The sequence below is a fragment of the Salvelinus sp. IW2-2015 genome, linkage group LG22 (genome assembly GCF_002910315.2).
Source record: "Salvelinus sp. IW2-2015 linkage group LG22, ASM291031v2, whole genome shotgun sequence".
Lineage (NCBI taxonomy): Eukaryota > Metazoa > Chordata > Actinopteri > Salmoniformes > Salmonidae > Salvelinus > Salvelinus sp. IW2-2015.
In genome coordinates, this window is record NC_036862.1 from 22638895 (window position 1) to 22656872 (window position 17978).

Below are 17978 nucleotides of genomic sequence, written 5' to 3' on the forward strand. Positions count from 1 at the left end.
TATAAAGTGTCCAACCCAAAGTTTTTTTTATTATTGCGTCACACCAATGCTTTAATCAGCCCAATTTTAGACAGATGGAGTCAAATCCTGAGCCGAGGCTAATGACATACCAGCCCAATTCTGTCCTTTCTCCAGATGTGTGTAGCCGTACACCACACATTTAAAACCTTTGGATTTTAAAAGGATAGAGAATTGAGACAGATGGCAAGCTTATGTAGAGTCCCACCTCCCTCTTAGGACCTGGACTGAGAAACAGCATCATTACCAGGAGTGCATGGAGGAGTCCTCGGGCTCTGCAGCCATGGACAGCAAGATGGCCTTGGGAGTGTTCTCGAACAGGGCRGCTCTGTTCTGGGTCTGGCCCTTCTTGACCCAGTGGCCATAGATCTTGAAGGCACAGGCGTCAATTAGCTTGCGGATGGGCTTGATGGCGTACGGGTCACTCTTGATCACCTCCTTGGTGATCGGCTTGGCGCGGCGGTAATTACAGTAGATGCGCATCACGGCCAGCACTGTCATGCAGACGACCTGGTGACATGGTGAGAATGTGTTGGTTCTATGTACAGTCTTGGCTAAATGTTTTGAGAATGACAAATATGAATTTTCTAAGTCTGCTGCCTCAGTGTCTTCAGATATTTGTCAGATGTTACTATGGAATACTGAAGTATAATTACAAGAATTTCATAAGTGTCAAAGGCTTTTATTGACAATTACATGAAGTGGATGCAAAGTCAATATTTGCAGTGTTGATCCTTCTTTTTCAAGACCTCTGCAATCCGACCTAGCATGCTGTCAATTAACTTCTGGGCCACATCCTGACTGATGGCAGCCCATTCTTGCATAATCAATGCTTGGCGTTTGTCAGAATTGGTGGGTTTTTGTTTGTCCACCCGCCTCTTGAGGATTGACCACAAGTTCTCAATGGGATTAAGGTCTGGGGAGTTTCCTGACCATGGACCCAAAATATCGATATTTTGTTCCCCGAGCCACTTAGTTATCACTTTTGCCTTATGGCRAGGTGCTCCATCATTCTGGAAAAGGCATTGTTCGTCACCAAACTGTTCCTGGATGGTTGGGAAAAGTTGCTCTCGGAGGATGTGTTGGTACCATTCTTTATTCATGGCTGTGTTCTTAGGCAAAATTGTGAGTGAGCCCACTCCCTTGGCTGAGAAGCAACCCCACACRTGAATGGTCTCAGGATGCTTTACTGTTGGCATGACACAGGACTAATGGTAGCGCTCACCTTATCTTCTTTTTTCCAGATGCCCCAAACAATCGGAAAGGGGATTCATCAGAGAAAATGACTTTACCCCAGTCCTCAGCAGTCCAATCCCTGTACCCTTTGCAGAATATCAGTCTGTCCCTGATGTTTTTCCTGGAGAGAAGTGGCTTCTTTGCTGCCCTTCTTGACACCAGGCCATCCTCAAAGTCTTCGCCTCACTGTGTGTGCAGATGCACTCACACCTGCCTGCTGCCTGTACTGGTGGTTCCCCAATCCCGCAGCTGAATCAACTTTAGGAGACGGTCCTGGCGCTTGCTGGACTTTCTTGGGCGCCCTGAAGCCTTCTTCACAACAATTGAACCGCTCTCCTTGAAGTTCTTGATGATCTGATAAATGGTTGATTTAGGTACAATCTTACTGGCAGCAATATCCTTGCCTGTGAAGCCCTTTTTGTGCAAAGCAATKWTGACGGCACATGTTTCCTTGCAGGTAACCATGTTTGACAGAGGAAGAACAATGATTCCAAGCACCACCCTCCTTTTGAAGCTTCCAGTCTGTTATTCGAACTCAATCAGCATGACAGAGTGATCTCCAGCCTTGTCCTCGTCAACACTCACACCTGTGTTAACGAGATAATCACTGACATGATGTCAGCTGGTCCTTTTGTGGCAGGACTGAAATGCAGTGGAAATGTTTTTGGGGGATTCAGTTCATTTGCATGGCAAAGAGGGACTTTGCAATTCATCTGATCACTCCTCATAACATTCTGGAGTATATGCAAATTGCCATCATAGAAACTGAGGCAGCAGACTTTGTGAARATTAATTTTTGTGTCATTCTCAAAACTTTTGGCCACAACTGTACATCAGACTGCATGTTAGGATTTATTTTACCTATGACTGCTATTACGGTGTCATATTGCCATCGATCCCAGTCAGTTCCGATATTGACATTTTAGAAAACKAATTTTCCATGAGGATTTCTGAACTCAAACATAAACCCCAACTGTGGTGTTGATTCCACATCACATGGGAATCTTTGTATAGTGTTGCTGCTCTTACCTTGAACCTCCTCTTGGGGGTGAAGTGTCGTACTTCAGCCACCACATACTGCTGGAAGAAGGGGTGGTTCAGGCAGTCTTGGGCTGTATAACGCTGATCTGGGTTTACCATCAACATCCTGGAGATCTGRAAACAGGGAGAGACATGAGGCAACATTTAAGGGGCAATCAAGGATTCCCCCCTCAAAAAAAGTGGCCATTCTGACAAACAGCTGAAGGATGCGACTGGASAAATGTAGGCACTCTCAAATTAGGGGGAGGAGGAGGTRGCCTCGAGGTTAGAGGGGTGGAACCCCCGAGCTGCCAGCGAGGAAATCTGCAGGGAGTGAGCCTTCAATATCCCGTATACAACCTATCGCCGTTCTGCCATTGAGCAAGGCACTACCCCTTGTGCCCCAGGTGCACTGCTCCCAGCCTGTGATGTGTGTCAGATTGGGTACTGTGACAGCAAAAAATAAACAGTATCCGTGCAAATGGACCAATGAAGTGGATTCATTGACAGAGCTATGGATGCATCTGACTATCCTTGAGATCAGAAGTATAGTTTTAACCATGTTTTGAAGCTACAGTGTTAATCATTCCAAACCCACTAGGTCTTTGATAGTGTCGGACCGGTCGTCCCATTCAGGAGAAGATAAGTCGTAGTTCCCAGCTAGGATCATACGAAGCATCATCATCTGTTTTCTGTGCCAGAAGGGAGGGGATCCAGCCAGCAAGGTGTACAAGATCACCCCTGAACTCCATCTGGAATCACAATAAATCATCAGGATTATAGTAATACTTTTTCTAGGACTTTATTTCACCATATAATATACAGGTAACTGCCAAAATAGTGGAAACATGAGTAAATGAGGAATACAAAGTATATTGACAGAAGTTGCTTCCACACAGGTGTGGTTTATGAGTTAATTAAGCAATTAACATCCCATCATGCTTAGGGTCATGTATAAAAAGGCTGGGCAGGCTGTTATTTTGGCAGCAGGTAGCCTAGTGGTTAGAGCGTTGGACTAGTAACCGAAAGGTTGCAAGATCGAATCCCCGAGCTGACAAAGTAAAAATCTGTCGTTCTGCCCATGAACAAGGCAGTTAGGCCTTGTTCCTAGGCCATCATTGAAAATAAGAATTTGTTCTTAACTGACTTGCCTAGTTAAATAAAGGTAAAATAATTAATAAATACCATGGCTATGCCTCCATAGGATGACAATGCCCCCATCCACAGGGCACGAGTGGTCACTGAATGGTTTGATATGCATGAAAACGAGGTAACCATATGCCATGGCCGTCTCAGTCACCAGATCGCAACCCAATTGAGCCTGAGACAACGTTTTACACCACCATCAAAAAAACACAAAATTATGGCATTTCTCGTGGAAGAATGGTGTCGCATCCCTCCAATAGAGTTCCAGACACTTGTAGAATCTATGCGAAGGTGCATTGAACCTGTTCTGGTGGCACAACGCCCTATTAAGACACTATGTTGGTGTYTCCTTTATTTTGGCAGTTAGCTGTTAGGTACCATGTAAAAACTAGGTACCAAGTAATATTAAACTAAATAAATACTATGGAAGAAGCTTAACTAAATGGATTCTTTTAGAAATAAATGTTGCACTTAAATGGTGATTAGCGATAATATTTCCATTAAAATAAATTAAGTGCTGGAGCAGTGGGAGGACAGAGAAGTTTTATGTACAGTATTTAACCAAGATCTGGTATCCAGCGGGTAGATGGAAAGGTGAATGGGTAGTTGTGTGTAATCGGAGTACTCACATGTCGACTGCAGTCCCGTATCCCCTGTGGTTGGGGTCCATGGAGCACTCAATGATCTCAGGAGCCAGATAGCCAGGGGTCCCACACACCTCTGGTGTAGAAAACAGATAGAGGGGGCATTGCTAGGTGAATATTAGTAATAATTAATATTCTCATAATTATGAGTACAATAAATGTATATGAAAGTCTCAAGCTGATACAGGAAACATCATAGTCTACTACAGTAATTGACTGTTCTTTGCATGTTTATCATTCAACCTGAACCTATATAGTATTTGTTGACAAACGTATAAGTGTGGATTGTATTTTACCACAAAAAACTGACTGCAGTTCCTTGTCTGAAGTTCTGTGCATGCTGAGAAGTCACAGCATCGGCTTTTGAAAGGTCAACACATGCTCCTAATGATTTGGGAACAGCAAATAGCTCAGCAAGTGTCCTGTTGCATCTTAACCTTTGCTTGAGCTAACGACAGGGACATGACAGAAGGGGAGTGGGTTGTGGACGAGGATTTAGGTACGTAGAAAGGGTTCCACTACATAGCACTGACAGCTAGTGTTCTAACTTAGCGCCACAGCGTTCAAAACATGAGACTTCCTTCCACTGACTGAGCAGCCAGTATGAAGCGCTCATTACCTTCCGCTATAATGCTTAATTCTATGTGGTATGCAATTATGGACATGGGGTATTCTGACGACTTTCTACAATGATTTCACTGCTAATTCAGTCAGAATGAGATTGAGTGGGACAGTAATTAACTAGATTTTCTTTGCCAGTCGTAGACCCCACATCTGTTAATAGAAACTACTAACTAACCGTTGAGTGTCTGTCCGGGCTCAATCTGCAGGGAGAAACCGAAGTCAGTGAGCTTGATGTCCATATTGTCATCCAGCAGGATATTCTCAGGCTTGAGGTCTCTGTGGATGATGTTCTGGTCGTGGAGGAATTTAACCACCTCTAGCAGGGCACGCATGATCTTCCTACAGGAAAATAGGGAAATGTTGTCCTTCTGATCTATATCTCTCACACTCCCTAAACATGCAAGACTCTTCCCATTAGGGCCAAACTAACTAGCCTCAAATCACTCAAATTCTAAAGCACTCACACAGCAAATCTCTCAATGTCCCTCAAATGTCTTAATGAACCCCTCAACCCCAAACAGTCTTGTCCAGATATACATTTGAGGGGACCGAACCCAGATGTACGACAATAAGATAGTGAATGAATGTGTGTGAGGTAGAGTTTCTGACCTGGTCTCCTTCTCACTCAGAGTTACTTTTTCTGTGAGGTAGTCAAACAGCTCTCCTCTCTTCATCCTGGGAGAGAGACAGATTATATTGGTATGCATACATCCTGAGGGCCAGAAAGTGTAGAGTCAAATGTACTCTGTATAATCASTTTTCAGTGCACTAAATCATCAGTGCACTAAAAATGTCACTCTTCCTTGTATCTTGATTGAAAATTGTTTTTTAAATGTTTTATAAATATTTAAAAGATTCCTTGTTAAGAAATTAACAGATTACGTGATTGTATGCTGCAGAGTCTGTCTGGATACTTACAGGTCAAACACCAGGAAGAAGAAGGCTTTGGACTCATAGCAGTCCTTCAACTGGACTGTGGAGAGATAATAGGCCTGTTATGATGTATGTCTACAACCAGTAGAACAGATAGCCCAATTCTGATAKTTGTTTCACAAATTGGTATTTTGACCAATCAGATCAGCTCTGAAAAGATCTGCTGTGAAAAGATCTGATGTGATTGGTCAAAAGAYCAATTAGTGGGGGGAAAAAACAGAATTTGGCTGCCTGTGTAAACACAGCCATAGAGTTACACAGATGTTATATTATCAATTTGACCTTTTCTAGCTAAACAAGTGATGCGCAGTCAATATGGTTATGAAGCAGTAGAGGAGAGCAAATGCTAAAGTTGTCCAACCCTCTAGGATGCATAGACATAACCTTTGAACAAAGTTATTGTAAAATAACTTCAGAGATCCACGTCAATGTRCTCCACACTCCATATTAGACCAGATGAGTGAATAATGTTTTTATAGGGCCCATTTTCCGAATCCAGATTAAGCCTACTCCAGGAATAGGCTAGATGGATGTGTGAGTTTCTTCCTCAAGTTTTTTCAAGTAGTTTTGTTGTTATACACATTAAGTTCCATTAAAGTGTCAATAATGTACGCATTGTGGTGTTATTTTGCTTACTGATGTTGTCCATTCCATAGACTTTCTTGAGAATATCAATCTCTTTCACTGTGGCCTCTTTGATCTCCTCGATCTCTGCAGCCGAGATCTTGTCAGAAGGAGTGACGTCAATGATTTTGACCGCATAGTCCTGTTGGGTTTGTTTATGAATACAACGTCGCACCACGCTACTCACCCCCCTGAAGCACAAGGACAGAAAAACAAACAGCATCATATCTAAAGGTAGTAAATTACATCACACACATTTCAAGTTATTATTTTATTTGTACAGCTCAATACTCAAGTGGAACTTATTTTGTTAGATTTGTTCCATTGCAAAGAAACAACGGAAATGTGCACCACCAGGGATTTGAATCCACAACCCTCTGATCATCACTTTCTAGGATGTCATCTCGGACACCCAGAACTAAAATCTTGTGGAATTGCGTCAAATATTTAAGATTAAATTCTGTGGGGAGCATAGATGTACTATAATTACAAGGGAGACGTGTTAGAAAATGTACTAACGGGACTAGCGAAATCTCAAACTCTCTAAATTGAAATGTAGCTAGTTTCGTGCAAATCTATGGGCAAAATGTCCCCTCCCCTGTTCTGCGTACCAGAACAAAGTTCCTTGTTGGTCGTCGCGTTCCACAGTCTGTCGACAGATGCAACTACCATTTATGTTACGTGCATCTGTCCACGAGAGATTATATAGGATGTAATACAACTCTAAATAAACCAATACAGGACACAATGTGTATCTAATGCAGAACATATACTAGAGCTAAAATCTCACAAGGCTGAGACTGATTGTCTATCCCTATCAGATAAAATATTTGAAATATCTGAAGCACAGCTTTATATATTAAGGCAGCCTCAAAAACATGTTCATCCTTACCATTTTCTTTTTGAGAACCTTCTCCACCTTCTCTGTTAGTTGGAGTATGATGCTGGCAACAACAGGGTTGTGGTGGGTTTTATTCTCATGTGGCCCACATACTAAATGTGTTTTTTATGTACAAAAAACGATGATGAATTATCTTGTCTTTGATCTGTCCTGTCTTTGTTAACGTTCTGTGATACTTGTGAGAAACAATGGCAAAAAACTAAAATAAACAGGCAAAGCGTAAATACTGGACTAAGATTGAATGCTACTACACTCAGCTCTGACGCTTRTCAGATGTGGCAGGGCTTACAAACTATTACAGACTACAAAGGGAAACCCAGCCGCGTGCTGCCCAGTGACGCGAGCCTACCAGACGAGCTAAATGCCTTTTATGCTTGCTTCGAGGCAAGCAACACTGAAGCATGCATGAGAGCACCAGCTGTTCCAGACGACTGTGTGATCATGCTCTCCGTAGCCGATGTGAGCAAGACCTTTAAACAGGTCAACATTCACAARGCCGCAGGGTCAGATGGATTACCAGGACGTGTACTCAGAGCATGCGTGGACCAACTGGCAAGTGTCTTCACTGACATTTTCAACCTCTGCCTGACGAGTCTGTAATACCTACATGTTTCAAGCAGACCACCATAGTGCCTGTGCCCAAGAACATTAAGGTAACCTGCCTAAATGACTACCGCCCCGTAGCACTCACGTCAGTAGCCATGAAGTGCTTTGAAAGGCACCTCCCTCTGCAACTGGATCCTGGACTTCCTGACGGGCCGCCCCCAGGTGGTAAGGGTAGGCAACAACATATCTGCCACGCTGATCCTCAACACKGGGGCCCCTCAGGGGTGCATACTCAGTTCCCTCCTGTATTCCCTGTTCACCCACGACTGCGTGGCCAAGCACGACTCCAACACCATCATTAAGTTTGCTGATGACACAACAGTGGTAAGCCTGATCACCAACAACAATAAAACAGCCTATAGGTAGGAGGTCAGAGACCTGGCAGTGTGGTGCCAGGACAACAACCTCTCCCTCAACGTGAGCAAGACAAAGGAGATGATTGTGGACTACAGGAAAAGGGGGGCCGAACACGCCTCTATTCACATCGATAGACTGTAGTGGAGCAGGTCAAGAGTTTCAAGTTCTTTGGTCTCCACATCACCAACAAACTATCATGGTCAAAACACCCCAAGACAGTCGTGAAGAGGGCACGACAAAACGTTTTACCCCTCAGGAGACTGATTTGGCATGGGTCCCCAGATCCTCAAAAGGTTCKACAGCTGCACCATCGAGAGCATCCTGACCAGTTGCATCACCGCCTGGTATGGCAACTGCTCTGCATCCGACCGTGAGGCGCTACAGAGGGTAGTGCGTACGGCCCAGTACATTACTAGAGGCCAAGCATCCTGCCATCCAGGATCTCAATACCAGGCGGTGTCAGAGGAAGGCCCCAAAAAATGTCACAGACTCCAGTCACCCAAGTCATAGACTGTTCTCTCTGCTACTGCACGGCAAGCGATACCGGAGCGCCAAGTCTAGGTCCAAAAGGCTCCTTAACAGCTTCTACCCCCAAGCTATAAGACTGTTGAACAATTAATCAAATGGCCACCTGGACTATTTACATTGTCACCCCCATTTGATTTTACACAGCTGCAACTCGCTATTTATCATCTATGCATAGTAACTTTACCCCTATCTACATGAACAAATGACCTTGACTAACCTGTACCCCCGCACATTGACTCGGTACTGGTACCCCCTGTATATAGCCTCTGTATTGTTATTTTATTGTGTTACTTTTTATTTGATTAGATTTTTTACTTTAGTTTATTTAGTAAATATTTTCTTAACTATTTTTTAAACTGTATTATTGGTTAAGGGCTTGTTAGTAAGCATTTCACGGTATGGTCTACCTACACCTGTTGTATTCGGCGCATGTGACAAATAAAATTGGATTTGAAAATAAAGCAATTTCTTTATCACACAAGTGGCCCCGTGTGAATCCGAGTGGGATGACATAATGACTACTAGCTGACCAATCACTAGTACTGTTCAGTGCCAAAACCTTTGTCCTAAAACACGCTCAAATGAATGCCGCCCAGCTCAACAATGCATAGTTTAGTTACGTAATGGCATACCTCTCTTGATTAACAAACAACACACAGTGATACGACACAAAGGATGTCMCTGATGACAGGGTTTAATGGTGAGTTCCCAGAACCCCAACTCCCTTCCATAAGCAGTCTAGACTGAGGGGTGGTCGATGTGTGTTTAGAGTTTCTGTTTTTTATTATTTCTGTTCTCGTCTGGTCCCAGATCATTTTGGGCTGTATAGCCAACTCATATGGTCCTTGTGATGCATTGCCAAACATTGTTGAGTTGAAATGCGAGTTTGTTACAGGTGTACAGCACAAACAGACCTRGGGCCAGGCTATTTCTATGCAGTGAATTAATAGAAAATACCTTCATGTTCTTTTTACCTCATGTACATGTAAACAATCCCAAATTACATACAAATGATACCATACCTTCCCAGGATCTCCTTGGGGTCATATTTGCCATAGAACTCCTGAGCTCCCACCCAATCCGGGATCTCGTCCTCTTTGGTCATGTTGGCGTGACTGGTTATCCAAGGAAACTAGACTATTGTACTGCTGCTGCTGACAACAAGCTGGGAACAAGAAAACACACGGCAAACTCACTTTCTCATTAAACTAAGCTGTATTTGTGAAGTTGATTGCCCTTTTAACAAAAGGTTTAGTAAGTTTGATTTTACTTATACAGTGAAATGTATGAAATTTAAAGTAAAAATGTAATTCCCCCTAAAATAATTCCATTCTAAACTAACAGCAATATAGGCAAGCACATAGGAGACAATTGATGTAGGTTTTTGGTGACAGTAGCCCAATTGTTTGACAATGGTTGTGTATGTATGTACAGTTGAAGTCGGAAGTTTACATACACTGAGGTTGGAGTCATTAAAACTTGTTTTTCAACCACTCCACAAATGTCTTGTTAACAAACTATAGTTTTKSCAAGTCGRTTAGGACATCTACTTTGTGCATGACACAAGTAATTTCTCCAACAATTGTTTACAGACAGATTATTTCACTTAAAATTCACTGTATCACAATTCCAGTGGGTCAGAAGTTTACATACACTAAGTTGACTGTGCCTTTAAACAGCTTGGACAATTCCATAAATTGATGTCATGGCTTTAGAAGCTTCTGATAGGCTAACTGACATCATTTGAGTCAATTGGAGGTGTACCTGTGGATKTATTTCAAGGCCTACCTTCAAACTTAGTGCCTCGTTGCTTGACATCATGGGAAAACCATGAGAAATCAGCCAAGACCTCAGAAAAAAAATTGTAGACCACAAGTCTGGTTCATCCTTGGGAGCAATTTCCAAATGCCTGAAGGTACCACGTTCATCTGTACAAACAATAGTACGCAAGTATAAACACCATGGGGACCCCTCAGCCGTCATACCACTCAGGAAGGAGACGCGTTCTATCTCCTAGAGATGAACGTACTTTGGTGCGAAAAGTGCAAATCAATCCCAGAACAACAGTAAAGGACCTTGTGAAGATGCTGGAGGAAACAGGTACAAAAGTATCTATATCCACAGTAAAACGAGTCCTATATCGACATAACCTGAAAGGCCGCTCAGCAAGTAAGCCACTGCTCCAAAACCGCCATAAAAAATCCAGACTACGGTTTGCAACTGCACATGGGGACAAAGATTGTATTTTTTGRAGAAATGTCCTCTGGCCTGATGAAACAAAAATAGAACTGTTTGGCCATAATGACCATCGTTATGTTTGGAGGAAATAGGGGGAAGTTTGCAAGCCGAAGAACACCATCCCAACCGTGAAGCACGGGGGTGGCAGCATCATGTTGTGGGGGTGCTTTGCTGCAGGAGGGACTGGTGTACTTCACAAAATAGATGGCATCATGAGGTAGRAMAATKATGTGGATATATTGCAGTACCATCTCAAGACATCAGTCAGGAAGTTAAAGCTTGGTCGCAAATGGGTCTTCCAAATGGACAATGACCCCAAGCATACTTCCAAAGGTGTGGCAAAATGGCTTAAGGACAACAAAGTCAAGGTATTGGAGTGGCCATCACAAAGCCCTGACCTCAATCCYATAGAMMAYTTGTGGGCAGAMCTGAAAAAGCGTGTGCRAGCAAGGAGGCCTACAAACCTGACTCAGTTACACCAGCTCTGTCAGGAGGAATGGGCCAAAATTCACCCAATTTATTGTGGGAAGCTTGTGGAAGGCTACCTGAAACGTTTGACCCAAGTTAAACAATTTAAAGGCAATGCTACAAAATACTAATTGAGTGTATGTAAACTTCTGACCCACTGGGAATGTGATTAAAGAAATAAAAGCTGAAATAAATCACTCGACCATTATTCTGACATTTCACATTCTTAAATTAAAGTGGTGATCCTAACTGACCTAAAACAGGTTCATTTTACTGGGATTAAATGTCAGGAATTGTGAGAAACTGAGTTTAAATGCATTTGGCTAAGGCGTATGTAAACGTCCGACTTCAACTGTATGTATGTGTAAACAGAACAGGTAGACCCAGGATAGAGCTGCAGATGCCATGTTGAACTGGTTTAAATACGAGCTATATAATGACATTTAGAAGCTCCGCCCCCAGCCCCCTCCGTAGGTGGCCATGATCAGAGGGAAAGAACGTGTGACAGAATATAATAGATATAGCTAGGCTATTTCTCATTACACTAGGTTATTCATAAACCCATGAAAATATATATTTTTTTAAACAATATTGATTTAGCCTACGCATTATGCTGCGTTCAGGTACTAATCGKAACTAGGAAACTCGGAAATGTGCGACTTACTAACTGGTTGTAGTTATACACGTGCCGCGTGTATAAAGTCGGACATTTGAGTTTCCTAGTTACGACTGGCACGTGAATGAACGCAACATTATATAATGATTACATTTTTGTTAAAAGTATTCCAGAAATATTTTATGGACTAATAATAAATGTAACCATGCCCATATATAATTAATCTACCATCATAATGCATGCGAGCATTGAATTTTGTGGAATACACAAGATACAGTATTGTTCTGTTCTGAGTGGGTCGAGCATCATAAGCCTGTTACACAATTTCCAGCATTGTTACAAATTAACCGATTGAATCGCAAGCCATTTTGGAAACAAATCTTATAAAATCAGCCATCAACTGCTGTCGTGCATTTCACTCATCACTATTTGACCTTTTAAATCGCGGTCTTGTCAAGTTGAACAAACACGAAATTCCCACGATCAACACTCACCGTATCAATCAATGCGTGTTTAGTCCTTACAATGCAGTTAAATCCATCATAATTCAAACACTTCATAAAAATAAGGAACAAACGAGCAACTGGCTCACTAACGATATCAACACAGTTGGTAAATCTTCATGGTGGACTGTGCTAGATTAGGAAAAGGGCGAATGCTAATGTCAGATGCCAAAAATAAATCCGTGCTAGTTGAAGAGCACAGGCCTTTACGCATGTACACATATCTTCTTCCTATTCATGAAATAACACCTCGGTTTACATTCTAATCAGGACATCCCCGCTAATAGTTTGCATGCAACACCGTCTCAGATAATTGAATGGGCACAACAGGTGGCACATAAATGTACTGTAGTAGTACTTCAATAAAATAAAATAAAACTGCATACAAATAACTGCATGTTTTTCTTGCTCTAGTCTAGTGTTCCACAAGGATGATCCAATGTATGTAATACTTAATCACATTATCACTGTGTGCAAAAGAGCCATCAGGGATGAGAACAAGAGATACCAAGATTATTTAATGTGATTCACATCAGCTTTATTAGATCCTATGCTTGTTACAAGCAAATTGTGACTGTACAACCCTAATCCAGATATGATGGAAATGGGTGGACCAAGGGAAAAATTAAAACTTGCAACAAACCCAAAAAATCTAAACATATACATAACTTATTACAAGCTTCACAGCATCAACCKGAGAAATGCTTTTATTGTTCATATGATTAAGTTATTTGATCAACTGTCAAAACAAATGACTTGTTTAGTATTATTGTGTGTATGTGTGTTCAGCGTTGATGGGGTTGTTCGTCTCCCTCTCAGGACATCCCTGTGGAGGAAAATAAAAAAACATTACATTAGGGAACATTTTTTGTAGTTTTTACTTGATCGATTTAGTGAAGTCATTGAGATGGAGAGACAGATGAGAGGGACTCCAGGGGGCATGTGTGGTAGCAGCACTACCACTAGACCAGCCCCCAGCACAACATTAGGGGAAAAAAATTTAGCCAGCGACGCCCTCACTGGAAATGGGAGGGCAGTCCTTACAGTGAAATCAAAAGTGTGAGCACCTGGCATGAGCTCCTACATATTTCATGATTTAATGTCCCATAGTGCTATATCATCCTATGGCCACTCCGTGTATTGCATACATTTGTAGTTAAATATCTTGGGGACCAAGAATATTGAGTGTGACCCCGTAACTATTATGAACATATGAGGATATACATTAAAGTGGAACTGGCAGCCGTTTTAATTACTTTGCAGATATGAAACAAACAATCATAGCAGTAAAATATAACATTTCCAGTTTAAGTTTGAAAAATAGGTTATATTTAACTCAATTCCATGACATAGAGAAAGCATTGTTGGCAGAATAGATGGATGCAGTTCAATTCATGGTTAATATAATTCACCAATACATTTCTTGTTAGTCCAACAAATACTGYTATCAGGGTACATTGTTTGCTTCCTCCAGCCATTAGGGATGCACGGTTTCAGTTTTAAAACTCAATATTTTGGACAAAAACTGACAAATGTAACTAAGGCTAGGAATGTTAATAGAATGAARCTAGCAAGTGCAATGTTCACAAATCAGTCATAACGTGGCTAATTGGCTAGCTTATCTATTTATGCAGCTATTTATTTACCAATCTAAAAACACGGAGCCTAACGTTATCTGGCTAGCTGCTAGGAGGATGTCATTGGACAAGTGGACAACTTTCTACCCCACATTTCATTTTTCTGTGGCTACAGCTAGAAATGCAGGTCTYATTTGGTTAGCTAGCATGACGTGAATCACTTGCTAGCTATGCTAAACTTGGAACGACTGTAATCTACAGTTACTATATCTCTTAGTTGTCAATCAAATGTATTTGGCATCGATCAAATGGGCAAGTTCCCATTCAGTTGTCAAAACGTGGGTTGGGACAATCATGCATTGGCAGGCAAGCTGCAGAAGGGCGAGGAGGCTACTATTCCCCATCGTTTATCATTGCAATTTTTGACAGCTAACTACAAGCTGATAAAGTTTGAGGGTTTATCTACTGTTCCCTCATCTCGCTCTGACTAACAGTTGTTGATCTTGTTGTTGTTGATGTGCATAGGCAACTGAGGGAGAGCGAGCCTACCTTTTCATGGTTGTTTGATCAATAGGGCTGTAAAGTTCCCAAATGTAAGAGGACTCCTGTGGTATTTACATATTTGCAGAAATCCATTCAGGTGTATTTAGTAGCTTTTGGCGAATGCTTTCTAATGATCTAAAGTCACACTGTTGCTACTGCCTGTAAACACAGTCCAGTGTGGCAAATGGCTTATTTGTATATAGGCCTATTGTAGCTCTGATTGGCTATGACACACCAGTCTGTGTAGAGTCCAGTCCAATATATTTTTTTAAATTAGGTTTTATTTAGTGCAATGTCTAATAATTGGCAAAACGTACARCCACTTTCACACAAATGCCTTACTMTGTCATTCCCTAACATTCTATGAATGTGTGAAAATGACCTAAGTGCTCRCTTGTCAAAAAAATCAAATGTATATGAACAATTTTTWATAAGATCACATGTTGCTAAAACGGTCAGTTCCACTTTAAAGTGGGCCTAGCTACACATTTTGTGGGGCTTTCAACAAATCTGCTCAGTTGACTCAAGAGTCAGACTTAATTGAATGAATGCCAGACACCTACAGAACACCATCCAGGAACCAGACTGAAGAACACAAGCTGCCATAAAACCTCATCTTAATCCTATTCCAAAAGGTGACACCAGGGAAGGCAAGGGATAGGCAACAAGTCAACTGATAACATCTAATGAATGCATATAGGTAATGATACAAATTCACTATTTAACATTTTCAGGGACACAAAGCACCCTCTTTTACACAAATATTTCCATTAACAGGTAAGATTGTATTAACACACATACACACACTTAAACTCACCATTGGCTAACTTGCACTGCTTGAGCACCTCGCTGAAGCCTTCACAGAGTTTCAGGTCACTCTGGGTCTGAGCACACTCAATAAACTGCTTGAACTCGTAGGAGCAGGTTCCCTACTGTGGAGCAGGCTCCTGCTGGAWCATGGACTGGGGCTGCTGCTGATACTGTGCTGGCTGGTACATGGGTGGCTGCTGGTACTGCTCCTGAGAAACATAATAAAGCATTTGAGGTTAGTGTTGATTTTATTCTCAACTGTTTAGATGCCCATTCTTTAAGGACTGGCACAGGGTATAATCCTCCATGGTTTATCCTCTCTCTCACTCATACTCTCATCACTACCATTACTAACTAGGCTACATGACACAAAGCCACGATATTGATTATATTATCGTGGCCCAGTCACTCACTGTGATTAAGCAGTGATCACCTACCTGGTAGGTGACATCAGGCTTGGCAGCCTCCTGGCTTCCCCCGCCTCCACCCATCCCTCCAGTCATTGCGTGGCCGATCATGTGCCCTGCGGCTGAGCCAACGGCTACCCCAGCGGCTGTGGTGGCCATCTGCGCAAACATGCCTGGCTGCCGGGGAGCAGCGGCGGCTGGGGCAGACATGGCGGACGGAGGGGCACGCGCTGGAGCGTAGGATGGTGGGGGTGCAGCCCTGGCCATGGGAGGAGGCGGTGGGGATATCCTGGTTTGAGAGAAAGAGAGATGAGCAATCAAGTGTCAAATCAATCATGCTCACTGAAGAACTTGAATTAGGTCCATTAGCAGCATCCATTTCAGTAAATTACTCTTGGCCAATTCAGTAACATATAATTAGGGTAGTGTAAATATTAACCTACCAGATTTAGTACATTTAGTTCTTTAATTGATTATTAGTTTCACCTTTCACTTAACGTCATTAGCAGGTGTCTAGCAACCTAGCTAGCTACATAACGTTATTTGTTATCTAGCTAACTATAATAACTTTGAAATAGAACCGAGGTAAAGACAGTTTCAGGTTGGATATTCGCCTGTAGTTTTCCTTACGTCCACTAACAGCAGGTAGCGACCGTCAACATAGTGAGAAATGAAAATGTTCACATTTTAATAGCTCTTTAACCATTACTCCAAACACTTTCAAAACTGGTTGTAGCTAACCCGATGGCATAGACACACACATTGCACACCCTTTAGTTTGTCCATTTTCATCTCACATGGTTTTACATGAATTTTCWAAATGTAGAATTTCAATAGCTCCTTGGTCATGTGACCTGGTTACTTCAAACAAGGTTCAGAATGTCCACACATTGCACACCCTTTAGTTTGTCCATTTTCATCTCATGGTTTTACAATAATTTTTCTAAATGTACAATTTCAATAGCTCCTTGGTCATKTGACCTAGTGTCCGCTGACTACCCTTCTATATTGCACTCTTGTTTKTGTACTGTAAAATCACATGGTGTAATTTTTCAGTTTCAAATTTGCAATAGCTCCTTGGTCATGTCAATTACACACCTAAGAAGCATACAGTGGATATACACCCATATTGCATAACCTCTAGTCATGTATCTTCTATATTGTTGCACATTAATATTAGTTTGACAATTAGGGGGTTCAGTCCAGTGTTGTGTTTACCATTTTCTTTAATATTTACCTCCAATAATTGGTAGTTCTAAGTATTTATTTTCCCTGTTTAAAAAAAAAAAWTCCACAGTATTTAACAGTGGCACACAATAGGAGAGAGACAGATAATATCTCCTTTTGTCGTTAATATCAACTATAAAGGAAAAGGGCAAAGTACGAGAGTCATGCYATTAATTGTCCAAAGCAGGGATGGAGTGAGCTGGTGAGGTAGGCTGCAGTGGGTTTGCTGGTCAATACATATACTGAACATGTAACCACAGTAATGGTGGCCAGTAAATCAATGAATAAAAATGTAATATTGACAAATTAAAAAGAAATTGTAGACCTTTAATCTTTTCCAACATGTCGACACTTAACTTCAATTAAGTATGAAACATTTCACAGTGTTAACTTTCTCTTTATCCCTGGTTGATGTACATTTCAGAGCCTCTTCAGTGTGGATAGGCTATAGCATACATTTTCAACAGACTGCACTTCCAGTTTGTGTTCTTTACTCTTTACTCTTGTCTTCATTCCTAGGCACAGCACATGGAACCTCAGTTGGCATGCAAAACATTCAATCAAAACAAAGCGTAACATGTTATAAATAATATCAAAGCAGTATGATGAATGACAAATTAGCCATCCATTGTGTTATATCATAAATTGTACAATGGAATAACTAAGACCTGAATTTGAATGCAGCGTGTCCGATTCTTCCTTCTGTCAAGTAGGGTCAAAACCAAAACAACTTGGCCTGATGGTTCATGCAGATACTGGGGAAGCAATATAGAAATGTATTGATCCCTTAAATGATTTTTACGATTAAATTACCCATATCACAACCCTCATAACTCTTCACAAAAATGTACCTAAATCAATTTTGGAAAAAAATATTTTACTCACAAAGACTAGGAATTTATTTTCCCAGTTAGAAATAGTAGGCCATGCATCAAATAACTATTTCCATTCT

At 41.5% G+C, this 17978-nt stretch overlaps 1 protein-coding gene and 1 pseudogene across 1 annotated transcript; both read right to left on the minus strand.

Annotated features, from left to right (window-relative positions):
• Positions 1–4: 4 nt before the first annotated feature.
• phkg1a (phosphorylase kinase, gamma 1a (muscle)) lies at positions 5–12775 on the minus strand. The gene is made up of 10 exons (XM_024014169.2): positions 12454–12775; positions 9660–9802; positions 6258–6436; positions 5607–5661; positions 5298–5363; positions 4864–5027; positions 4050–4140; positions 2873–3026; positions 2284–2409; positions 5–528 (listed from the first exon to the last, which is right to left on the minus strand). The coding sequence occupies exons 2-10, from the start codon at positions 9740–9742 to the stop codon at positions 262–264; spliced, it is 1185 nt and encodes a 394-aa protein (XP_023869937.1). The 5' UTR covers positions 9743–9802; positions 12454–12775; the 3' UTR covers positions 5–261.
• A 224-nt stretch (positions 12776–12999) lies between these two features.
• The window catches only part of LOC111982628 (coiled-coil-helix-coiled-coil-helix domain-containing protein 2-like), an 11434-nt pseudogene continuing 6455 nt past the window's right edge, over positions 13000–17978 (minus strand).